General features: G+C 32.9%; 1 protein-coding gene across 4 annotated transcripts in view; it reads right to left on the minus strand.

Annotated features, from left to right (window-relative positions):
- LOC145265375 (putative receptor-type tyrosine-protein phosphatase mosPTP-1) overlaps positions 1 to 27,500 on the minus strand; it is a 475,862-nt gene that overhangs the window by 201,227 nt on the left and 247,135 nt on the right. For all 4 annotated transcript variants that reach the window (XM_080121163.1, XM_080121162.1, XM_080121161.1 and 1 more), the window contains exon 3: positions 1,269 to 1,571. In XM_080121163.1, the coding sequence (XP_079977289.1) occupies positions 1,269 to 1,571 (303 nt within the window). The remainder of the gene's footprint in view (positions 1 to 1,268; positions 1,572 to 27,500) is intronic.

Raw genomic sequence — 27,500 nt, forward strand, 5'->3', positions numbered from 1 at the left:
CAGCTTATGCAGGGAAATATTTCCATAAGATAAATGGACCGCCATTATTTCATTTGTTTTTGTTTTTTTTTATGTATTATAATTTTACTAAATACAGGTCGCTCCCATTAACTTATGCTTTCTTCTTTTAAAACCACATTCTCGAATAATGGAACAGAATTGACAAACCCTAAACAAACAATCATTTTCTATGTTCTTATTCTGAAGAATAGAGCAAAATTATCAAAAGGTCATGTGACTAAATTCAAAATATTATTTTTGAACATGCTTACTGTTAAATTTCCCTACATTCAATCTTCCTGGAGAGGCACACTAGCCAAATTGCCTGGCAGTTCTTAGGAAAATCAACTACTTGCCTTAAACGTTCAGATTCAACTTTCATACTTACTCCTCCTCCTTGGAATCTTTTCAGCCTTGACTGGTTCTGAGCCTTTGTTAGTGGTCACAATTCGCCCACCCAGAGATTGAGCAGAAGATAGCATTCAGACAGTCTTTATTCATCAAGGTTTATCTGGATTCATGACTTTCCCCATTCAATGAGGCACTTAATTTTTCAATTCATTTTTATTTCGGACTATTATTCTCATCTTTATTAGTTGTTGTTTTTCATCTTTTATTGGTTTGTTTATTCACAACGTTTCGGCTAACTATTCCTCTGGCCTTCGTCAGGTGGTAATCGCGACGGATAGGAACATGAAAAAAAAACAACTAATAAAGATGAGAATAATAGTCCGAAATAAAAATAATATATATAATGCTCATCTCAAAAATGAATTCCAATTAAGGAATAATATATATTAATTTTTCAAATATAGAAAATATCTCCTAGGTGGTCGGACTCTAGCCAGAGATACTTTCAGTCCTGTGCCCATTTCTCATCCTTTAGCCCAGCATCACCTGTAAAGTCTGCAATTCATATGCACCTACAAAACATGCAGCGCAGAATATGTTTACACTTAAACCAAATAAAAAATATATCTTTTCTGAGTTAATTAAAATTTAAAAAAAAACAAAAAAGTTAACAGCCAGAAAATGAAAATGTGTCCAAAACTGTTCCACTGGCTTGCTTAAATAAAACATGGTAGCCTTCAAATCCAATGTAAACAAATTCTTCTTAAGCTGTCCCCATAAATAATCAAATTCTACCCAATTTCCACATTAACAAATACTACATTACCACTTTACATTCATTAACTCTTATCCTCAAGTGGCCTTCAGGCCTTGATAAGTAGTGACTATGAAGTAAAAAAAAAAAAATAATAACTCACCTTGAATGATAAGCTCCTTTGTAATATTTTTAATTGAAGTCCCATTAACGCTGAACAATCGGCAAGTGTAATTGCCCGTGTCGTTCATGTTCAGGTCGGACAACGTCAAACTGTAGTCGTCTCCAATCGACAAGCCTGACTTTCCATTCTCTATTGTACTTTTCTTTCCTTTCGGAGTGTAAGACACCAGCAAGTGGTCATGTGCATACCATTTGATAGATCCGATGTCATCTGAGGGTGGGGTACATGGTATGCTCGTCATACCAGTTGCTTCAGCAATCAGTGGCTTTGGGTCAGTAGAATCTGGAAAGAAAGAAATAAAGAAACAGTAAATAAAAGAATATTTGGGAGGGGGGGGGGTAAAAGAGAAACAGTCTACTTGATGATGTCTTGCGGGTTTTAAACTCGGAAATTGGCAAGCTATGTGAATCACAAAAAACAAAAAAAACAAAAAAAAAAAACAAAACAAAGTCCATCATAATTTTTGACTACCCAGATTTATGCAGACTTTTTAAACATTTCAGTAATATAAAATAATAAATTATTTATTTCTAAAATATATGTTAAAAAAAATTACAATTATAGAAAAGTTTGATTTATTAAAAAAACAAGCCAAACAAAGAGTGAATAACCTGGAAAGATCCCATATTACTTTCACCATGACTAATGATTGTGCAATTTTTTTTTAAATCCAAAGCATGGTTATTGAGAAAAGTACAAACAAATAAACAGACAAACGATTTGGGGGCACTTTTATCCCTATAATACCCCCTAGGGTGAGGTAACCAGAGTTATCCCAGAAAATCCATTCTGGCAAAATTTTACTTTCACCATGACTAATGTTTGTGCAAAATTAAAAAAAAATGCAAGGCATGGTTATTGAGAAAAGTATGAACGAATGAATGGGAGTGAATTACTAGGTCCAATCTCTCCCTTGTCCCGGGGTGGGGGGTACATAAAAATTACCAATTATAAAACAGTTTGATTTTCTTATGTGCTAATAAAAAATGATGAAAACAAATTATCCTCTCCTAAAAAAATCAGACTTAAAACAATTAGCAGTTTTTTTTTTTTTTTAATGAACATCACTTGGGTCTTCTCCGTCATTATCTGACTACTAATTTCTTACACAAACCCATATTCTTACCACCGTTGCTCTACACAAATAATGATTTCTCCCTTCCATAAATCCAGTCAATCTTATTAGCTAAGAATTCTACATTCTACGATTTCTTTTATTCAGTTATTCAGCCATTAAACGAACAGTTTTAAACTAAATCACAACGCTATTTCTGTATGTACACATTCTTATGTTATATTAATATGATTCGGGACATTTTCCGGAATCATAAAATCTTACATATGCATAAATTTTTATTGAAAGTAAGTATCAGGGGAAAACGAAAAGAGAAAAGGGGAGAAGAGAAAGGGAATAAAGAAAAAGACAGGTAAGGAGAGAGACATGGCTCGCACTAGGGGATAGCGCCCAAACCCACCCACTATACAAAAGATTGAGTGTGAGTAAACATAATATCAAATAGAATAAAAATTCCTTTTGCGTTTTTGGAGTCTTCAATTGTAAACCAGCCTGCGAGGGAAAGATGCAAGAAGAATTCCAGGTACTTCTGTAGTTTACAGCATTTCTCGATTGTACAATACCCTTAAACATGATATTTTAATGTATGTAGATTGCATATGAATTATTATAGAACCAATCGTCTATTTGTTATTATATATTATGAAGAATAATTTGTCCAGTGGACTAATTCGCAAAAAAAAATTTTTTTAAATAATAATGATAATGTCGCTCATTAAATTCCGTCGGTTTGTTTACAATATCACGTCAGCTGATAATTGAGCTTGACGATGAATGCCCTGGAGACTCACTTCTGATTAATGTTTAGTTTTAAAATATATAAAGAAATGATTTGCAGCGATTTTAAATAGTACCTCTTCTTTTATCATAAATTGAACTAATTAATAAGAAAAAATTAAAATAAAATGGGAGTAACACCCAGGCTTGAACAGGGGGATCATTTGATCTGTAGTTGAACGCTCTACTACTAAGCTTTACCTTCAGGTTATAATAAATCTGCTTTTTAAAGAAATGATTTGCTGAAATTTTATTATCTCCCTTGGCCGGTGTAAGGTAAAAAATTATTCTTTTTAAGATCAGATCTTTTTCGATGTTCGATACTTATCAGAATAATTTCTGTACAAAATATATTTAAGAACACTGCCAGACATATAAATTAGCTTTGTGTGAAATTTGCAAAAGATAGGCTCCTCAGTTTCGGAACCTATGAGGAAGGAACTCACACACACTCATAAAGTAACTTTTTATATAGTAGAGACTTTCAAGTTAAATTCAATTTTTACAGTATCTTTTTTATTAAATTGTTTGGTGAAAGTATCAAATAGTTAAGAAAGCTATTCCCCTTTTTATGTTTAGAATAGATTTCTAGACAATGTTATTTCAGCATGATCCGTAATCTTAAGTACTGAATTCCCCAACCGAAGGGGGTTTTCTTTTTTACAATCTTAAGGTGCAACAAAGATGACATATAACTATAAGAAATATCATGTATAACAAATTTTCACATTAGAGCATCAAAACGAATTATGAGATGAATATGTGACACAGCTAACATTTTTTTGGATTAAAAAAAAATGTGTATTTAATTCTCTTTGTAAAGCAAGTATACATTCGACTCATCATGTACAAAATAAAATTAAAAAGAAAAAACAACTATAAGAATCTGAGAAAGGTTTCAAAACTACATTTTGTCTGCAATGATTTTATTTGCTGGATGATTCATGGAACGTAATTGATTACGGAACGCAAAACTAGACTTTGGTAAATCAAATTGAACAATCTTGCCCAACCGGCTGCAAGTTTTAAAACCTAAAAAAAATAAAAATAATTAAAAAAAAAAAATATTCAAAATCGTAAATAAAAGACAGTTTGCAGCATAACGACTGAAATTGATTTAAAAAAAAAAAAATGGAAGGAGTGTAATCGCATTTCTATGAAAGGTTTTGTCTTCAAGCCAACTTGTTTCGCTTTAGTTTGAAATAGCATTTTCAAAAATCCATCGAACTATCGTATGAAATTACCGTATGAAATAGCAGTTTCAAACGTCCGTTACGCTACCATATGAAATAGCAGTTTAAACGTCTGTCACGTAACCGTATGAAATAGCATTTTCAAACGTCCGTCACACTAATGTAGGAAATAGCTTTTTTCATGATCCATGACACTTCGGTTTAAATATCACTTACAAATGGCATACGGTGCTTTGGTTTGAAATAGCATTTTCAATATATTTGTCATTTTTATTCCTTAGTCTTTTGTTTAACTGTACTTGATTTCTTTTGTTTTCAATCTAAACTAAGGTAAAAAAATTTTTGTCTCGAACCAATGAGTGACCCTTTTGAGGGGAGCTGGATTTTTCCTATCACATAAAAACCTACCTTGTGTCTAACTGTCTTGTGGAGAAGCAAGTAAATAGTATCGCTTTTAAGTAAACCAATACCTTTATCCATTGCACCCGAAGTCAAAAACAATTTTCTAGTTTTTGTTTTTCAAATCAACAAAAAAATTTATATGCCATCCTTGGTCTTTCGGCTAGGATCAAAATGTACGCCAGCTACCCATTTTTTTCTTTTCGCCTCTGACCTCTCCCAAATTACATTTATCTTGGAAGGACATCACATATTCCCCAACTACCCCACCCTATTTTTCCTTTTCCCATCTAGATTTCAGCCCTATTTAAAGATAGACCTGCTTGTTTTCGGTTCCAGTCAAGCCGGAAAACAGTAGGGAGGTGTCTATTATTTAGAAAGGGTTAGGAGTGTCTTAGTACCATCTGTTTGTATTTTTTTGTTTCTTTTCCCCAACCCCACGCCAATGAAATTATTTTAACAAAAACGATCTTTATTATTATTATTATTATAATAAAAGTCGATTTGGGAATCTTAAGTAGAACCGAACCACCCCTTGGAGCGAATGTATTATTATGATGATGGAAGATTCTAACTAATAAAATGATAAAAGTATATAAGAGGCAGGGACAAGGATAATCACAGATGACCCCCCCCTTTCCCCAATACTTTTAAATGGCCTTGTGCCCAATTTATTTTTGTATTTTTTTCAAAAATAAAAAAATAAATTTTTCCAATTGTAGTATCAGCTTCGATAAAACATTTCACCTTTTCTTTTCAGTATGTGACGGAGTAAGGTAAATTTTATTTTGTACCATCCAGACAATGCCTCCTCTTTTGGGGGAGATAGACCCCCCCCCCTAATACACAGATTAAAATTTGAACTTGTGTCAACTTTACCCTTGTGATGAAGCAAGTAAATAGGGGTATCCTAAGAATGTCGGTTCAAATTTATTTTAATCCGCATCGGAGGTTCAATTCGTTCCCGGTTGTTCTTCTAAGCAGATAATTACAAAATCCCTGCTGACAGAAAACAGTTCATGTACCGCTGGTCGGCGTCTGTACAAGAAACCTCCTTTCAGCCTCCCTCAGAAGTCGGCCGACCGCTACGAGTGTAAATCTATGCGAGAGACATGCCAAATATTGATTTACCTCTTTCGCGTCTGCAACACTGGTCCCTTTCCATGTTCAAACCGCCCTTTCAAGCGGATTCCTTACCACGAGTAACTCACACCCACGTCATGCAGTCTCGATGGTAGCAGCGGCAAAAATAGATCGGTTGCTTTTGTTTTACAGCATATCAACAACTTTGAGGTAATTTAATGCTGAATTCAATATTTTCGGTAAAAGCTTTTATGCATAGAATGGTTTATATCTTCAAATATTTATTCATCGTGTTTGGTTTAGTTGTTTTGTTTTATGGCATATCAACCCCTTTCAGGTCGTTTTGTATCAAGGCATATCAACTCTTTTCAGGGTGTTTGATTTATTTATGATAAATACTTTAACTAGTTATTTAGTGCATGATTGTGTGTGTGTGTGTGTGTGTGTGTGTGTGTGTGTGTGTGTGTGTGTGTGTGTGTGTGTGTGTAAGTGAGAGAGAGAGGACAATTCTCAATCTATATACTCAACTAATTTTCGATCTACACTTGAAATTTGGCATATAGGATATTCAGACATATGGAAAACTTTTTAATCCTTTTTTTATCCGGAGAAAGAACTTGCTAAAGGGTAAAAGTTGAAAAATTGGTTAATGGGGGGGGGTCGAATTTTTATTTGTTTGCTGTTTCACGAATGTGCATGTGTGAATGGTTCATATTGCAGATTACTTATGTTAAAGAATAAGTAGGTTTGAAAGCACTTTTTAAAAATTGTGTCAATTTGGTCTAATGGTTATCGTAGTTGACTCACTTCACTGTCTTTAGGTTTTGGTTTCGATCTCAGCTTGAGTATTTTTTTTTTTTTTTTACTTTTTTTCCCCCACTTCCAAGAAATGAACTGTTTAGAAAAAACATAATACTCGCAGACACAGGTCTCAGTTTCTGTATGAATTAAAATATATTCATGCGTATTTTACGACCGGCCAACGCCGGGCGGTCTGCTAGTATTACATATTAGAGAATCTTATTTAAAGTCATTTCTTTTCTTATTTTCATATATGTTATGTTTGACGTTCATCTTCGTCGCCAACTGTGATATTTGCAGATTGAACTAAATAACGTATAAGGCAATACAAATGAAGACTCAACAAACAAAGGTAGATCAATAAGAAGTGTATTAGAAAAAGTATATTTACAGTATATTTACATAATGATTGTCAGGTAAGAAAGTCTTGGCTGGAGAACATATCTGCTCTCGGCTCGACCTTCGGTGGCTTCTGGTTAACACCCACCCAGACTACCCGAGTCTTGCTATTTATGTGTAATATTATCCACTTATGTAAATGAGTGGGTGCCACCACAACAATATATTCATTGTGTTTGGTTGTTTCATTTTAAGACATATCAAACCTTTTCAGATTATTTAATGTCAAATCCAATCAATCTGGTAAAAGCCTTACCATCAAGAGTTTTTTTTTTTTAGTCTTGGGAAGTAGTGACCTATTAGTATGAACAAACACTTCAAGTTCTTTATGTCTTCAAATATTTAATCATGGTGTGTTTGATTTCTTTTATGGCATATCAAACCTTTTTATGTTATTTAATGTTGAATCTAATCATTTTAGCAAAAGTTTTTACATTTCAAACTGTGTATACCTTCCTTAAAAAATTGTTTCTCCACTGTTCACATTGATCTATATATATTTTTTTAAATTTCATTTTCACCCCAAACAAGGCACAGTGTCACTTTGATGTAAGGGGCTACTATTAGGGACATAAGGTGCAGGGATACTATATAAGAAGTTGAGCAGTGAGATGTCCGTTCACATTACACTTTAATTTCTGCATGTCAGTACAGTTTGAAAAGCAGGAATTCTGAAGGGAGTTCCAAAGTCTGGCAGTTCTGGGGAAGAAATTATTAGAGTAGAAGGCTTTCTTACATCTAGGGATCTCTGCTTGCCGGGTTTGTTGGGGGTATTTACGACAATGACAATACAAGGGCCTGTAGTTCGGAGCATTCACCATTAAAATACTTGTAGAACAGGCAGAGGGAAGCAACATTAGGTCGATGGGACAGAGGTTTAAGCCTAGATGATAGTTCAGGACCTATCAGGTCGGCGACTCTCTTAGACCCTGTGCAGAAACGAGAGACCAGTAGCAGATTCACCAGCCCAAATGTGACAACAGTACTCCATACATATGTGGCCTTGTAGAGATAAAGGATACTTTCCGGTGTAAGTAGCTTTCTAGCATGATAGAGAGTGCCCACCTTCTTCACAGCAGCCTTGGCAATGCTCTCAATGTATCTGTTCCAGCACAGGTTTGCTGTGGAACATGAGCTGTGGAAGATTTTGAAAGAAGTACTTTCAGGTAATTTATCTTTAGTCATAGCTATTGGTGGTTGCGAAGGTTTCTTGTAATTATTGAAGGAAACAAGCTTAGTCTTAGCAGAATTGAATGAGACCATCCATTTTTGTCCCCATTCCACTACAGATTGGAGGTCTTCCTCTCGTGTTTGTGCCATTTCCTTAGATATGTGTTCATTTGTTTTCCCCTTGTGCCTGTTATATAGCGTGGGATCATCAGTAAATATACTCATCTCAGAAACAATTTTATCAGGGAGGTTATTTATGAATATTAGGAATAATAAAGATCCAAGCATATTTAGATGTACGACCATCGAGGACAACTTGGATTCTTTTGTTATTTAAGAAAGATTTAATTATGTTAAGTATTCGTTCAGTGATACCGTAAGATCCGATTTTCCTGAGAAGACCATCTTGCCAAACCCTGTCAAAAGCCTTAGATATATATATATAGGGCTACTGCTCAACCTCCCCTGCTTTGTCCAGTATATGGTATATATGTTCAAAGATTACAGTAAGGATATCTGCTGTGGAACGAGCGTGTCTAAATCCATATTGTTGGTCAGTCATAAGTTTAGCAGCTGTAAGGTGATGAACTAGAGTTTGGTTAATTATGGACTCAAATATTTTGGCGAAAAGCGGGAGAAGACTAATGGGGCGATAATTTAATGGGTAGGTTCTTAAAAGTGAGAATGTGTGCGTGTGTGTGTTTGCAGACACTTCTCAACCTATATACTCAACAAATTTTTTATTTGCAGACTTGAAATTTGGTATATAGGCTATTCAGACAGGTGGAAAACTTTTTAATCGGTTTTCATTCAGAAAAAAAAGGGGCACTAAAGGGTAAAAATTTAAAAATTGGTATGTGGGGGCTCAGATTTTTATGTTTGTCAACTGCTTCACAAATGCATATGCGCGAGTAGTTCATATGATGGATTCGTAATATTAAGAATAAGTAGATTTGAAAGCACTTTGTAAAGATTGTGACAAGCTGGTCTAATGGTTATCGTACTTGACTCACTCTTTAGGTTTTGATTTTAATCTCAACTTAGTATTTTTTAATTTTTTTTAACACTTACAATAACTGTTTATAAAAAAATATTTGCATGCCCATGCCTCGGTTTCTGTACAAATTTTATGACCAGGCAATGCTGAGTAGCATGCTAGCATTCATATAAAACCATAGAATTATGTTAGTTGTTTATTTATTTTTTTTTATTATTCATTTTAATTTAAGAAAACAACACTGACTTAGAGCGTGGATTTCTTTTCAAATCCATTTTAGACGAGAGGTGGATCTGACTTGCTATTTGTTTACCAATTAAAGTTTTTCTAATGTTTTTTTGTTTTTTTTTATTATTTTAATAGGATCGGACTGACCTATTGCGAGTTGTAAAGTTGTAAATTTTGGATGACTGAAAGAAAAAATAATACTATTTGTTTCCTCCTTTAAGTATTAAGTAATGGTTGGGTTACACATTAAAAAAACGGATTGGGTGGGGCTTTTTTTTTTCTTCTTTTTTTTTTACATGGAGGTCACTTATCAAGGCCCAGAAGCCACTCGGGGATAAGGGTTATTATGTGTACAGTAATCAATGGGATAGTGTTGCAGTATTCGTTAGTATTGGAGATTTGATAAACTGTCATTACTTAAGGGAGCGGTTCATCAGGAATTTGTTTATGTTGAACTTGAAGATATCCATGTTGAAGTCAGGAGGGAAACAGGCAAGCAGTAGAGAGTTCCACAGGCGTGCAGTTCTAAGAAATAAGCTTTGTTCATGGAATCTACGTTTTGATTTAGGTACAGATAAAGAGTGGCGGAAATTATTGACAGTGGTTTCAGATAGATGGGTGTTTATCGTGAAAGATTGGCGAGGGGGGGGGACCAGAGATTGGAGCTGAATGTTAAAACATCAAAGCCGTAATAAAAGAAAAGAAAATCAGCGTTCACAAACAAATAAGGAAATAATACACATTCCACACCGGAAAGTTACCTGGAAAAAATGTATAGACCTATAAAAAAAAAAAAAGGAAGAAAAAAAACATGTTATGACCATAGATTTGCGTTCTTCTTTCATTTTATTATTTTTAAAAAAGAAAAAGTAGGTTTTAATATGTAGGGAAAAAAATCAACTTTATAGGTATATAAATACACACACGTACGTTGTATATTATATATATGTATGTATGTATGTATGTATACACACGCATGAATGTTAACTAATTTGCATATTCTTTTAAAAAAAGGAGTGTTAATTAGTCATTTAGTTTTTTTTTTGTTGAATTGAATATTTTGTTTTCTAGATTGACCATGTAAAAGTTGCTAAATGTTGAACAAAACCCATAGCAACAGCATCCACCTGCGTGTAGATGTCAACTTTGAAAAATGAACAATCACCACATACCCAGGAAGAAAAGACATACTTAAGGCTGAGGTTATGAAAAATGAATTCCACAAATCTAACACTATTTTAAACAATAACTTTAAAAAAATTCTGACAATAAACTAAGAAACCACCGAACCTTAATCATGAGAAAAGATAAAACATATGTATAGTACTTAATAAATCTGAATATTTTCAAAAAACTACAAAACATTTTAAACGATCGCAGAAAATTTAAGTAAAAAAAAAAAAAAAAAAAAAAAAAAAAGCTCTAAATGATCTTAAAATTCAAGTAAATAAACTTCAATGAATAATGCCGTAAGAGACAATCTAAAACTCTCTCTAATAATTGGTGACTATAAACCCGGATACTTATATGGTAACATAAAAACACACAAACCCAATTTCCCTCTTCATCCCAAGTAACAACCCCAACAAAATAAAAAAAAAATTAAAAAAATCAATCAACTCACACACCATATTTACCTTGCAGGTACAGAAAAATATACAGAACTCATACAGATTCTGCAAGCCACTTAAATAAACAAGAAAATTACCGCCTTTCTAGATGTCGAAAATCTTTTTACTAATGTCTTACATAGAAGGCAAAACGATAACAGCATGCCAAACGATAGACTGGCTGAAATTGAAACAGATTTTATAATGGAGATAAAAAAGGAATATCTGCCTTACATACGACTAAAATGCTAGTTTTATTTTGGTGTCTTTAAATGCCCGCCCCCCCCCCCCATTTTTGCTGATAAGGAGACTTTGTTTTTAAAGGACAAAACTTTTGTCAAATTATTGTCAATTTAAATAAAATGAACATCGTTTCCGAAACGATCGTACAATCGAGTTGATTTTATTTGTTTTTCCTTTTGAAACTGATTTCCTAATTCAAAATTGTGAATCGTTTTACTCAATATTAATATAGCTCTAGGATACCTATACCTATTGAGCTTATTATATATCTACAGTACAATGGGCACCGTTCTTTTAAAAGTATTACTAGATTTATTAATACATTAAAATAAACTCTGCTCTTTAGTCTCCAGGTCTAATTCCCTCTAATATATATATATATATATATATATATATATATATATATATATATAAATAGTACGTTTCAAACTAATTCAAAATACTAAATACCAATAACAAAATCTAGTTTTTGGATGTTCTTATCGATTCTAGTAACAATGATTCTATCACCTCCGTCTTTAAAAAATCTACATCAATTAATTCCTGCATCTTAAATTACAAAAGTGAATGTCCGTTTCGTTACAAAATCGCAATAAAAAAAATCTCATACATCGCGCAGAAGTGATTCCTTCAAACAAAAAAAAATATTCTTCAATGAACTAAAAAAAAATATAAAACAGGTCAACCAGTTCCCAAACTCTCTTGTCGATAAACAAATAAAACTAACTTATAGTCAACAAGAAAATAATTCTTAACCGGTTACCATATCTTACCACAACCACCTGCATAAAAAAAAACGATGAAAATGTTTTCAAAAATACAATTCACAGATACATATCTCCAACAACAACAAACAATCAAGTTTATCATCTATATATATAAAAGCGAAAATGTATGTATGTATGTATGTATGTACGCTTTTCTTCGATGTCCACAAAAGGCTTCTTTCAGAGAAACGCTTGCTCGGTTAAAAACTTCTTAAAACTTTTTATATCATCTATAAATTGTAATATCTCACAGTTATCCACGGAGCTCGCCTGTCTATTTAATTTTATTGACTTTCAAACGTTAATTATTCCACATTTCCCGCATCGGCACGTGTTACATTCGGTTTTCGGTATAAAAAAAAGCGAAACTCGACTCTAATCACAGGCCGGAAGCCAGTTGTCCCAAGAGAACTAAGTAACGTTTGTTCAATGTCGACTTCGTCATATCAGACTGTAGCTTTCATTTCGCTCCTCCTAATAAACAGAGACCGGGTTTTTAAAAACAAACAAACCGATTTATTCACTTCATTCAAAACTGTCCCGCACAAAATGCTTATTGCTGAATACCTATCGCCGTCACGTCAATCAAAAACGCGCACCTGTTTTTTTTAACACTTTACTATTTTCCAACTGCGCGTCGTGAAGGCTTCGTTTTTTTTTTTTTGTTTTTTTTTTCACATTTTCGGGTTTTTTTCACATACCCTGAAAAACACCCGGGCAACGCCGGGTACCCCTCGGTAGTCTATATATATAAAAGCGAAAATGTATGTATGTATGTGTATATGTTTGTGTGTCTGCTAAAAACTTTCGATAGACACAACGAAAATTCACAAACTTGGTATCATATCAAAGCCCCATCCTTCGCTCGAAAAATATCGAAAAATTGGCCAAAAACGTTCATTTTTTTCACCCCGAAATCGACAATTTTCGACAGGGGGGGTTCAACAAAAACGGTCTTCTCGTGACGACGAGCGGTTCTACGCATGCATCAGATGACGTCATGACCTGATTTACTTTAAATAGTTGAAAAACTGAACAAATTTCATGTACGTCGCGTTAGGTCAGTCGATTAACGCGTTGGTTCATTATCTAAAAGTTTTAGGTTCGAATCGTTCTGTGAGATGTCTTTTTTTTTTTTTTTCGATTTTTTAAATTTAAATATTGAACCAGTGTTATTTAAGCCATTTTTCACATAACGTTCGTTTTTCTGGGTTTTTTTTTGGTTTTTTTACTTCGCTTATCCACCCCCAACCACACATCCAAAAACACCCAGGTACCCACCGATTTTTTAAATTTTAATATCGAAACAGGCTTATTTAAGCCATTTTTCACGTGTTCGTTTTTCTGTTTTCATCGTTCGTTTGCCTTACGCTTACACCTACAAACACCCAGGCAACGCCGGGTACCCCCGCTAGTATATTATAAAAACTACAAACGACTAACTTAAGAAAAAAAAGCTATGTAATTTATGAATTTAATTGCCCGCTAGAAGAATAAATCTCTAACACTGCTTACAACATTGGCTATACTACCAACACATTGTCATGATGACTCTCCGACTCCAGTTCAAAATTACAGCACTTAAAAAACATGGCTCCATCATTCCGAATTTCGAAGAATCATGGTCGAAAATACCAAGATTCTACATAGCGATACTGATGTAAAAATATTGGAAGCAAAAAAACTTAATATAAATTATGAATGCAGTCGGAACATTTAAAAATGCTTAGGTAAATCCTAATATGTATATAATAATAAAAAGAAATGTAAATGTAATTTAACTCAATGCAAATATTAATATTAACCCTTCCTTGTTAAAAAGTATCCACCCATTTAATTAACTACTCCAACACGTGACCATGACAAAATATATGTAATACCAAACGCAATTTTAAAAAAAACAATTTTGAGACATAATCTGCCTGAGGATAACGAAAATGTTCCAATCAAAAGTGCTCGCTAAACAAACATATGGATCCAAACTATACAACTTTGAAAAGAATATAAAAAAGAAAAATTTGGAGATTGGAAAAGGTAAGAAAGAAAATAAACTACAAAAGTCTGTATTTTAATAACACACATATATATATCCTATATGATAATTTGACTGCAGAAATCACCCTCTGAACTAAAGTATCGTAGGTTTCCAATAACAGATGCCACATATTTTACACAAATATACACAATTTTAGACACATTAAGGCGTTATAATACAATGCTACATTGAATCCTAGGAGCAACACCATTGCAATCGCACCATCTATAGAGGAAGGAGCAACATCATTACAATCGCACCATCTATAGAGGAAGGAGTCCCTATTTTTCTCTATAAATATTTAATTCTTCCATTGCTATCAGTTGACACTGGGACCAATTCTACATTTTCCTGTGATACTTTCGTTACACCCATCATAACTGGTTATTAGCTACATTTACATAACAATCTTTCCATTTCTTGATTCAAAAATAAATTTTCTCTTCTCAAAATCCACCCATCTTGATTATCCGAAACCTGACCATTCTATTATTCCGGAATCTAATGGAGCTCTATATAAAAAAAAAAAATTACTAACCGCCTAAAATAAATGTAAATTGCAAGCACAAAAAAGTTGAAGGTAGGCTCAAACCTGTAACACTAAAAGGAAAAGGAAGTCAAAAAGAAAAAAAAAAAAAAAAAAAAAAAAAAGATCATTTTATCACTGAACCCACCGTGACATACGTCGCCGCCATTCAAATTCAAGGCGTATGATGACTTTGCAAAAATTTCGATGAAAAAAGTGCCCCCCTCCTTATAAATAATGGCCCAGTTGACAGTGAAAGAATGTTTTTGGCCAATTTTTGGATATTTGTCGGACGAGAGACTGAGCTTTCAAACAATATCAATTTTGTGAGTGGTGGTTGCGTGTGTCAGTGAGACATACAAACACACGCACACTAATAGACAGGTGAGATTTATGTAATGGTCTAGCAGGGGGTACCTGGTGTTGCTTGGAGGTGTGTGTATGTGTTGAGGAGGGGGAGAAAAACAACTCTGTTTTAAAAAAAAAAAAAAAAACGTTGCCCGGGTGTTTGGAGGTGTAAAAGAAAAGAAGTTTTAATAGGAAGATAGGCTTGAATCCCAAAGTCTTGACGCGAAAGTGGAAACGAAATGAAAAAAAACCCTGAAACCTAACCATCTCGGCCACAAGGGGAGAGGAAATGATAAGTGTCTTAACGTTTATTAAGTGAAATTGACTGGTGCAAGAAAGTTAAGTCGTGTGATGTTTGACCTAGTTTTGCGCTCAAGCCAGTTTCTGTTTCTCCCACCCCATCATTCGCTTTTTTTTTTTAAACTGAAAAGTATAACAAAAAATATCTCGAAAATAGCGCATAAAAGTCGGGCAAATTAAAGATAGCTGCGACCTCTGTTTTTAAGTCGTAGATATTATGATTTAGACAGCATATAAAAAGTTTAAAGAAGGAGTGAGCCGACCGAGAAGCCTGGCGAAAAAAAGCCTTTGGCAGACATACACAAAAATGCACGCACACGCACATACTACCACACATTTTCGCTCTTCTATATATATATATATATAGAAGAGCACCTTATCTGTCCATTTTATATGGCAGCACATTGTCTTTTCATGTGGAGAGTGACCCATAAAAATGCCACCTATAATATCCGATATAAAAGTGATATTGTTCTGAAAGTTGAATTAAAATCTTTCTGCAGTCCGACTATATTTGGTACAAATAAATTTCTATCTAGGACTGAATTATCCACCAAATTTCATTCATGAATGTCCAACAGTCTTTTGTTTAATGTAGAAATAGACATAGAAAGGTGTTCAGTAACATTTTATGTTTCACTATTTCCAATGAGACCAGATTGCACACCGACATGAGAAAGTACTTTCGACTGATAAAGTTTTTTTTTTTTTTTTTTTTTTTTCATAATTAAATCAATTCAAACTTAGCTGTGACCAAACATAATCATCGTCATGCTATAGGTTGTTATTATCTGATGACTTGGGTTCCCATGGTAGTAATAACATGTGCACAGGATATTTGGGTCAGGTTAAGTACACAAATGTCACCTCAACTTGGTAGCCAGAAGTGGATGTGACATAACATGGCTCAAAGAAAGAGTGAGAGAAGTAGGCAGTCGGTTTGAAGTTTCGGAGCAAATTGAACTAGTACAGATGACTTTAGATAGACTATAAACTAAGGGGCCAAGTATCTATAGCTAGGGGAGTCGTCCTCTGCTACTGGCAGAAGAGAAGGAAATTCCAACATCTCAATAAAAGCATGCTTTTTTTTTTTTTTTCAAATTCATGAGTTCTTCGTTTCTTGATGCTGTTGTGAACCACTGATTTCAGGTGTGCCAATGGATGACATGGGGTGGAATTGATTTGTGCTGTTATGTGTGATTGTGTTGATAACAAGTCAGGTATTTTATTTGTTTGTGACGTGCGAGACATTTAAACTTCCCCTCATGCAGTAGGTAATACAATTGATTTTAATAAAGGTCAAATAACACAAAATAAAAAAATTTTAATTAAAAAAATAAATAAAAAAAATAAACAAATTTAAAAATGGAAACTATTTTTTTTTTCTTTTTGAACAATTTATCTTGTAATTTTTTAAATGTTTAAGTAAAAAAAAAAAAAAATCACAATTCTATTAAAAAAAAAAAAGAAACTATCGGAAATCAGGAAGTTTGTTCATTTGCTTCGGATAGAATTTACTCTAGTTTTCCTCCATTTTTTTTTCTAATTATGTCTAAAAATATCATTAAAAAGAAATATACAAATAAAAAATTTAAGCATGAACAATATAAAAATACACTTCATGAAGAGAAAGGATGGGGAAGATAATAAAATCAATGAAATTTTTAAAAATCTAAAGAGGTTTTTCTGATAATAACCATCATCTTCCTATCTATATAATAATCTATACTATACTTCTTTGTCTGTCTGTTCGTCCGTCTATCCCATTTTTTATCGGAAATTACTGGGATGATCTGGATGAAATTTTGTATGGACATTTTTTATAAGGTACAATGAACTAATTATTGTATCTGTTCAATGCACAAGGGATTAATAAGGATTAGTATTTAGATTCCACTTTTTCTTGGAAACTACTGAGTCGATGTGGCTGAAATTTTGCTAGGATAAAGTGCAGCAAATTAAGTATCATGTTATCCGTTTGATGCATAGTTGGGCAAATTTAATCATCAATATAGCATAAAGCACTAATTTCAAGTCAATAGGTTATAACTTCTGCCAGTTTTTAACGGGTTAAAATATGTAGGATTTTTTTTTTTTTTTTTTTTTTTTAAATAAGGGAATCGCCACTTATCAAGACCCAGATGCCACTCGAGGATAAGAGTTTAAGAGTGTACAGTGGTCAAAAGGACAATATTATAGTAATCGTTAGTTGGGTAAATTGGATTACTTAAGGGGAACGGCTCCAAGAACTTGTTTACATTCGACTTGAAGACGGCCATATTGCAGTCAGCTGGAAAGCAGGTAAACGGAAGAGAGTTCCATAGGTGGGCAGTTTTAAAAAAGAAGCTTTGTTCATGGAATCTTCGTTTAGGTTTAGGCACAGATAAAGAGTGGGTGAAATTAGTGATATTGTCTTCAGCCAGACGAATGTTTCTCGTGGCTGTTTTGTGAAGGGGGAGCATAGATTGGCGCTTAGATGAGCACTTGCCATAAAAATAAAACAGAGACAGGCTCGCAACGTCAAGGCTACGAAGTCTATTGCATGTTATCACCGTTTTATTTGTTAGAAGAATATTCAGTCGACTATTATTTTGTGGTAATAAGACGCAACATTTACAGTTGTAAAAATATATAGCAATATTCATTTAATCGGAATTACGTTGAAGTTGACTGTACTCTGGGAGGATAAATTTGCAACTGCAGACGACAGAAAATATGAGCGATAGAGTGATCTGCTGATTGAGCGCCAGGAAAGGGGATGGAATATGGAATATTATCATTTGGTTGTATGAGCTTGAGGATATATTAAACAAACACTAATTTACATACTGAGACATCGTTTCTGTTGTACAAACGCAGAAGTAAAATTTTTTGTGACAGATGTGCTACAGAGAGGGCATCATACTGGACTTGGTTAAAAAGAAATAATGAGCGTTGGAGAGAAAAGTAGCTTACACCAGTAGCAATACACCTCCGGTTGCCAGTTGGGAGATTGCCATTTCAGAGATGCAGCAAAGAAGTAGTGCTCGAAATTGCGACGTGGTTATTCCTGATGTACTGGATCTGATTGCAGAACTGTTAGCTTCTGAGCACTGTGAACAGTGTATATAAATTATTAAACAATATTTAGTTGATATTCACAATTATTTTTACGGAAGAAGAGTAATTTTTTTTTTTTCTAAACAGTATTGACTCGATAAACATTATCACAAAAGTAATATCTTTAACTAATTATACAGATTAATTAGTGATGGCATGATTCCAATATTTTCCCCCTGATTCCAATACAATTTCAGATTCCGATTCTTTAAAATGTCAAAACACAGTTGTTTTTGAGAGAGATCTACTGCAAAAAAACATGGAATATGTACATATAATTTCCTAAAATTAAAAATTAAAAAATACACTTATGGAGATGATCGATAGATGACAGTGTTAAAGATAGTTTAAAATTAATAGATATTTCATCATTAATATATGAGCTATGGAAGTTTTAACGAAAAACAAATAGAAACAATGAAAATAATCGTTTTTGGTATCAGAAAATATAAACAATGTTTTGCTTTCTGATTCTGATACCTCAAAAAGTTCTGATTTTTTTTTTTTCGATTTCCAATTCAGATTAATTGTCCCAACACTAAAAAGCACCATATAATTTCACCAAATCCTGCTAATTATTATCAACTCACTAGGAGTTCTCACACAGGTCATCATCAGTGATCACTCATTTTCATATATAATATTTTGATTGCAGAAATTCCCCTCGGGACTAAAGTACCATGGATATGCAACAACAGATGCCACATACAAATTTATTATGTCTAGACTATTAGCAACTATCTTATGTAACTTTAGAACGGCATTTTAGACACATTTAGTCATAATAAAATCCTATATTGCATCCTAAGAGCAACACCATCACAATCGCACCATCTTTAGAGGAAGTAGTTCCTATTTTCCCTCTAAATATCAAGTCCTCCTACCGCCATCAGTCAACACATACCTTATACAGATATGGTGCTTTCACCCTTCGTAACTAATCATAAAACTCATAGACGTACTACAATCTTTCTTGTGTCCACTTCATAAATAATAATGGCTCCCTTGACAAAACCCGTCCTTTCTGATTGGCTGAGTGTTGAACATCCTTACATTCAGGAACCTGATTCTTTGAGTAAACGAACACTTCCTAACATTCAAACATGGCATCACTTCTCCACATGTTCTTAAGCCTAAATTTTTATTTTTATTTTACATTAAATACATCATAGATGTATACTTTTTTATGAACTTACGTTAACGCACCGTTTTTTTAGCATTGTATTTACATGTTCTTACAGTCCTGTTTTTGTTTTAGTGTGTGTGTGCAAATTTCTTTTTTATGCTATATAACTCTTTTATAAGCCAAAAGTTCATTTTATTTTATGTAAAATACACCATAGATGTTAATTGTGTGCGTGTGTATGCGTGCAATTGACTAAACTTGTTTTACGCTAAATAGGTCTTTTCTTTAAATAAATCGATTTTTATAAACCCCCAAATTTTTTTCAACATTAAATACATCGTAAACGCTAACTGTTCTTACACGAATACTATAACCGAGTCCAGGAAACTGCCAAAACATTTCAAAGTGAACTACAATGCTTGACTAACCTTTAATCATAACCAGAAATTGACAGTTTAAATACTTCAAAATCTCCTTATGTGTGATTTTAAAGCCTTTAAACTGTCAATTTCTGACTATTATCAAAGTGTGAGTGAGTGAGTGAGAGAGAGAGAGCGATACAAATCAATCTGATACTTGCATTAACCATACTGAGCCACAGCAATGTGTGGCCCAGTACAGCTAGCTGATTAATAACTGGTGGTGTTCCCTGGAGTTTGAGTGACAACAAGCATCCCCAAATTTACAGTACTCTCTACACCTTTTGATAACGATTGAAAATGATTTTGCATCATTGCAACAAATCTCCTCATCCAGTGGAGATCTGGTTAGTGCCCTTACTCCTGTTTTTCCATTCTCTTTGATTCTTCGTGATTATTTTGCATGATATCAGCTTATTATCGTCATTCTTGTCATTAATCATTATCATGATTGGAGGAACGCTTCAGTTTTTCAATTGTAAAAATTAAAATTTTAAATTAATAATTTAAAAGAATACGAAAACAAAAACGTTTTACAAACAGATTGTGTAAAAAAACGCGTCGGGTTTTTCAATTGAAGTTAAATTCTAAGTTAGCCATGTTTTTCATTTTTTTTTTTTTTTTAATTTTGCAGATAACCAACAAAAAAAATTTTTTTTTTTTTTTTTAATTAAAATAAATATATTAAAAAGAAAAGATAAACATATTTTCAAAACGGATCGATTAAATGAATGCCTCTTTTTTTTTTTAGATAAAAACAGAAAATGAGGAAGAGATGAAAAATTATTTCTGGTTCGAGTCTCAACAAAGATTCTCACTAACTCGAGCCCACGTTATAATTTTACTAGAGTAGAAAGTGAATCTTGGTTTACTTTCAGCAGAGTCCCTTATTTTATTCTTTAATCCTCACATTCCATAAGCGAAGTTTCTGACAAACAGGGAAGAATTGCTGTTCTCTAAGTCAGAATCTATCCCACCTAACATTTATCATTGTAAGTTTTTGACCTTGAAGTAGTGTTTTTGTAATTCCTTACATCGAGTGGCGTCATGCATTGGATGGAACGATTTCCATTAAAAAAAAAAATATCTTCATTATTATCATCATTATTCTGACCAGAATCATCAGAATCGTTATCATTTTTAATCTTTCACTAGTGGAACCTATGGAAATTCCACAGCAGCATCTTTCATATGTAATATACTGCTGCTGGGCATTCTGTGGACGTTCAGCGTGAATAGAGACCCCGCGATATTATTGAAGCTCTTTTGTTAAAACTGTTAATGTATTTATCTAAATAATATGGTTAATGTAAGTGTCAGAACATATCTGGTTATTACGGTTTATCTCCAATATTCTAATAGTAGTCTGTGACATATTTCCATTGTATGAACGCCCGGCGCAAACAGAAACTCCACAATATCATTATACTATCTTTAGACAGAACAGACACTACCCTTGGATCCTAGCCAGAAGACCAAGAAGATATATTTTAGTTTCACGTACGGCCCAAAAGCGACATTTTTTAAATTTTTTTAATTTTTTTTTTTTTTTTTTTACTTTTGATTGAAAGATCCTATTAAAAAAAAACCCAAAAAAAACAAGGATAAAAGGTGATAACACACCACGAATATTAAATTAGCATATCTATGTACTAATTTAATCTATATACTAATTTAATGTTCGTAGTATTTTATCATCTTCTATCCTTTTTAATAAATAGGATCTCCAGATTAGAATAATTTATAATCTGGAAACCGCGACATACATACATACATACCAACGTTAAAGGTACTACAGTACTAATAATTAAATTCTTGCTAGAACCATTATTATTATTGTTATCACTCTTCATTCATCATATTGTTATCTAAATATTAATTTAGATGTCCGTACATCTGGTGTCTCAGAAAAGAAAAAAAAAGAAAAAATCGCAAACATTAATGAGAAACAAATTACCTCTCTTTATAGGCGCTCTTTATCAGTTAAAAATCATTGAAACCATTTCCTCTTAAAAAATTAAAAAAAAAAAAAAAAAAAAACATGGCTGTGTTTACGGTTTCAAATTGACTATTTTGTTTTATGATTTTAAAAGAAAGTCAATTTGAGAAAAGACTAAGTTTTTTTTTTTATTTTAGTTTCTTTTAAAAATGAAAAATATGGGCAAGTGAATTAACATTTGTTCCTTTATAATTTATATTAAAAACTTTATATAATTTATATTAAAAACTTATTCAGGACAAAAAAAACAATGTGTTGTTTGTTGAATTTTCATTGAAAAAAATCTCAATTTTTTTAAATAAATACTTTTTAGCTTAAAAAAGTTAAATTTGCTAAAAAAATTGTTTTAAATTCGTCGTTATTTGTTTTTATTTTATTTTTTATTCATTTTATTTCTAGCGTGTTTTAAAAATTTTCAACTACCGTAAAATTTCCAGGGATTCTGATAGTTAATGTTAATAGCAGTAATAGCATAATCTTAAAAATGGAAATAAAAATTAAAAATACATCTTTATGAAGAGAAAGGGGTGGAAGAAGATAAATCATTGAAATAAAAAAAAATGATGGAATTAACAAAATTATTTTTACTGTTATCATCATCATCATCATCATCATAATAATAATAATACTTGAAACGCCATAAAAAAGAATTCTCTTTAAGAGTTGAGCTAATGTTAAATGCAGGTCAAATATAAACTCTTTTCCTTGTCGAGCATGAGTCATCCTCATCTTCTTCCTCTGTGGAACGTTTTTCTTTTTTTACTTTTGCTTACTTCAACGTCACCTGCACTTGTATTTATCGAAGCCAATCTTTTCATGTACTGCAGTTTGCAATGGCGTTCAAGAAATAAACAAAAATTGAAAATCTCTTAAGATTATTTCTATCTTTTTTTTTTTTTTTCAATGGTTTTATTTTTTTAATTTTATTTTATTTTCAAATTTAAACGAACAACAAATATGGTGAATTTCTTTACAGAATTCTAACAGACTAGTGGGACCTGTGGAAATTCCACAGTGAACTCTTTCATATCTAATATATTGATGTTGGCACTCTGTGGATGTTCAGCGTTAATGGAGATGCCCTCATATTGTCGTAGCTCTTGTTAAAACCGCAAACGTACTTATCTAAACTAGCAAGGACGCCCGGCTAAGCCCGGTCGTAAAATACGCTTAAATATATTTTAATTTATGCAGATTTCATATATATATTATTATAGCGTCAATTTTCTCTCAATTCTTATATATTGTAAAGTTATGATTAAAAAAAAAAAAAAAATATCCATATGACTTGGGTGCATCAGCTGGAATCAAAAGCGAAACCAAAACTTGAATTCTTGGTAAAATTATTTATTACAAGAAATGGAAGTCTATAACAGTTAAACGACAGTCACTCGGAAGAAAAAGATTTAAATGTGGCATACAAAATGACACACACGCTATCGTATTAATATATAGATATCTTTTACATTTAAATGAAGCAGTTTTCTCTTTCGCATATGATGATATACTAGCAGGAAAACTCGATGTTGCTTGGGATTGAATAAGATTCACTTTAATCTATAAACTTCATGATTAATTGTATAAACGTTGGCTATTCTCACTTTAGTCTTGATCATACGTTTTAATATTCTTGTTGATATCTCATCCCACTCCTGATGAATAGACTTTATTGAAATAAAATTTGTCTCAGAAACGAGCGTACACAGATTGGTTGTCGATGTTGAATTCTTAGAGTTTACATAAATGATATTTTTTTTCATAAAAATCATGTTACCTCAGGTCTAATTTTGTACATGTCCATTATATAAAAAATAAATAACAAAAGTTTATATTCCAAATTTCAAGATGTTGATCATCTTACAATTTATTCCTTTAAGTACGTTGACATTCACAATTCTTGACAGCAACTGTTTACTAATGCAAAATCATTCATTTAATTATTATATCAATCAATGAATCTATTCTGCTCTTAACTCTCTTAACTCTTTAGAAGAAATAGCACCTATCAATCCATTTAAAATGCATATGGGCATGATTAAAAAATCTGAAAATTTCTTCTGAGGAGTTTAGAACTGAATGATTTTTCGCTACGAAACAGGTGCTGTCAAGAATTGTGCATGCCAACGTACTTAAAGGAATAAATTGTAAGATGGTCAACATCTTGAAATTTGGAATATAGACTTTTGTCATTTATATGTTATATGCTCTGTAATTGCATCGAACTTCATAAATTAAGTGATATAAATAAAAGGTGAAATATAATTAAAAAAAAAAAAAAAATTTCCAGCGAAATTATATGCACACACACACACACATATATATATATATCTATAAATATAAAAGCGAAAATGTATGTATGTGTGTTCGCTTTTTCTGTATGTCTACAAAAGGCTTTTTTCAGAGAAGCGGTCGGTCGGTTCACAACTTTTTAAAACTTTTTATATCACATATAAATCGTAATATCTCAGAGTTAACAACGAAGCTCGCCTGTCTATTTAATTTGCTCGATTTCGGGAAGATAAATACTCAACATTTGTCGTTCGCCGCATGTGGTTTAGTCTTTTTCCTATAACATCTTGGGAAAATAAAAATAAAAAAAAAGCGTTCCGCAGTAAATGAAATACTATCCCGCAGTCAAACTTGACCTCATTAACTCATTAAAACGGACACCTGCCAAATCCAAGTAATTAAATAAATTTAAACGTGTTTCCGTTAGCATCTCGCGGTGGGGCAATGGTTAATGTCGCACTTTTTTTTTTTTTTTTCACACTTTAATTTACAACTTTGCCTCAACGGTTCGGATTCGATCCTCATGCTTACTTTTTTTTTTTTTTTAACCTCCCACCCCCGGAGTTTCCACACACACACCTCCAAACCCCCGGGCAACGCCGGGTACCCTTCGCTAGTATATATATATATATATATATATATATATATATATATATATATATATAGGGATGATATACAAAGCAAAGTTGTCTATACGTGTTACTGAATTCCTTTTCGATGTCAGAATCTCACACTAGATAATTGTTTTTTGTTTTTGCAATAAAATTTATATCGTTTCAGAAATGATCGTACACATGCTGGTTATTATTGATTTCCATACAGTTTGTAATGACTTTCAAGAAATAAACAAAAATTGAAAATTTCTTAAGATTAGTTCCATTTTTATTTTTATAATTTAAACGAACAACAAATATGATTTTCTTACAAAATTCTAACAAATATCTTTTACATCTAAAAAAAAGCAGTTTTCTCTTTTGCATATATTGATATACTAGCAGGAAAACCTGACGTTGCTCGGGACTGAATAAGACACACTATGTACTTTTTCATGGTGTCCATAGCACCATATCTTTTGTTGGTTTTATTGCCTCATTGTCCTGTTTTGACTCTTAATATATTTAGAAGTTAAAATGTTCAACTCTTAATTAGTGTCTTATATGTATACTAGCTTGGGTGCTCGGCGTTGTCTGGGTGTTTGGAGGTGTGTGTTGAGCAAAGCAAAAAAGATTGGCCAAAACAACAAAAAAAGAAGAAGACCCCTCCCTGTAGAAAAGTGTCCAGTTGAGGATGAAAGAGTTAATGTTTTTAACCAATTTTTCGATATTTGTCGAAACTGGAAGTGACAAAGGTTTAAATTAAGGCTAGTCAATCAAAAAGAGGGGGATGACTTTCAAAAATATTGGCGAAAAAAGCGACCCCTCCTTGTAGAAAAGTGCCCAGTTGTGGGTGAAGGAATTAATGTTTTTAGCCAATTTTTGGATATTTTTCACTCGAAGGGTCGAGCTTCAAAAAGATACCAATCTCGTGAAAATCCATCGCCTCTGTTGAAAGTTTTAGGCAGACATACAAGCAGGTGAGATTTCTATTATAGAGGAGTAAAATTTCACTAACATTGGAATATTGGTCAAATAGAGGTGGGGGATACGTAAATATAGGCGCCTGGAGAGTAACACAGCAGATAGTGATACGGACTTGGGGAAGGTGTAGGCAGTGAAGACGAAGATAGATACATGGGAATAACCTCCTATCAAATTGAAGCCCTACCAAACAATGATTCATAAACGGAAGATACTCAGGGAGGTGGTAGGAGAGATGGTAGGTGCAAAAATCATCAAGATGTTGAATTCACCTTAGAGTTTCCCCCCCCGTGGTGATTGTAGAGAAGAAGGATAGAGGACACCGGTTCTGCATAGATTTTAGAAAACGCTAATCCCCTGGCGGTACCTCTGCCTTTGATATTTTGGCTTTACTAGAAAAGTCTTGAAATTTAGGACCACTTGTCTTTTCCAGAAACTTTTTTAGAAGGATACGCTTTCAGATTTTATGTAGATTCTCTAACCTTTCATTTCGCACAAACATCATACATAGACACTGAGTTTTACCTCAATTTAACCTATAAACTTCATGATTAGCTGTATAAACGTTGGCTGTTCTCACTTTAGTTTTGCTCATATGTTTTTATTTTACATTCCACCCCCCCCCTCTTCCTAACAAAGAGGCTTTATTTCAATAGAATTTGTATCATCTCAGATACGATTGTAGACAGATTCGTTGTTAATGTTGAGTACTTGGAGTTTACATAAATAATCCCCCCCCCCATAAAATCACTTTACCTCATATCTTATTTTGTAACTACCTAACATTATATATCTTCAATCCAATTTCTTTCTCGATGTCGAATTTTCTATTATTGTGACAGTGTCATTGGATGTGACAATGATGATAGAAAGAAAGAGCATTAAGAAAGGTTGTTACGGTATTGATTTAATATATACACAATTATTTGTGGATATAATGAATTCATAAAGAAGAAATCTGTTTTCCTCACTGATAAGCGATATGACAATACACAGGCATTAAAAACATGTTAACTTAAAAAGCTGGCATCTTGGAAAATGTCTCCAAAAATGTCAGAAATGATTCCTTTTAGCAATTTTACAAATCTCATTGCTACCATTGTTAAGAAAAACAGTTAACTCAATTCCTTGGGATGGTCGAATTTGTTTGGGGGTTACTCAAAATACAGGTTAGATGTTATGAGTTTCTTTGGATAGGAAAAACAAGATAGCGGATACTAATTCAAGTGACTATTAATTTTACTTATACAAAATGGCATTTGGGAAAATTCTTAATTATGTAAATGAAGCTTAAAAAGAGGAGGGACTCTCCCACATGAGTGATGGTGAAAGGTAGAGACCTAATGGAAGGTGAAGACAATGAGGGCCCTCCTGTTGAGAGTGGCGATCAGAGATACAGAGAGCTTGAGAATTATTAAAAAAAAAAAAAATGCCTGACATAGGTTTACTAAGCATTGTGAAATAAAATTCTGTTGATTGGGAGGCAGAATCAAGCTCGCCTGATTCTCAATATAATAAAAGGCAAAAATAGCTTTGAAAACACTGTCATTCAGAGAATGAACATTGACTCAGACCTCACTCGGTTCCAAGCCACTGAATCTACATTGAAGAAAAGCCTTCAAATTTAGGGTTGATTGGCTTAAACTTTAATAATAGAAACCGCCAGTCCCCGAACATTTGCACCTTGCGTCAGAAACTTATGAATGATCAGAGCTTTATAACTTTCAGTAAATAATTATCCTGTTTTTTAT

Source organism: Euprymna scolopes, chromosome 40 (assembly GCF_053919585.1).
Source record: "Euprymna scolopes isolate OS-2025 chromosome 40, ASM5391958v1, whole genome shotgun sequence".
In the NCBI taxonomy this organism is placed as follows: domain Eukaryota; kingdom Metazoa; phylum Mollusca; class Cephalopoda; order Sepiida; family Sepiolidae; genus Euprymna; species Euprymna scolopes.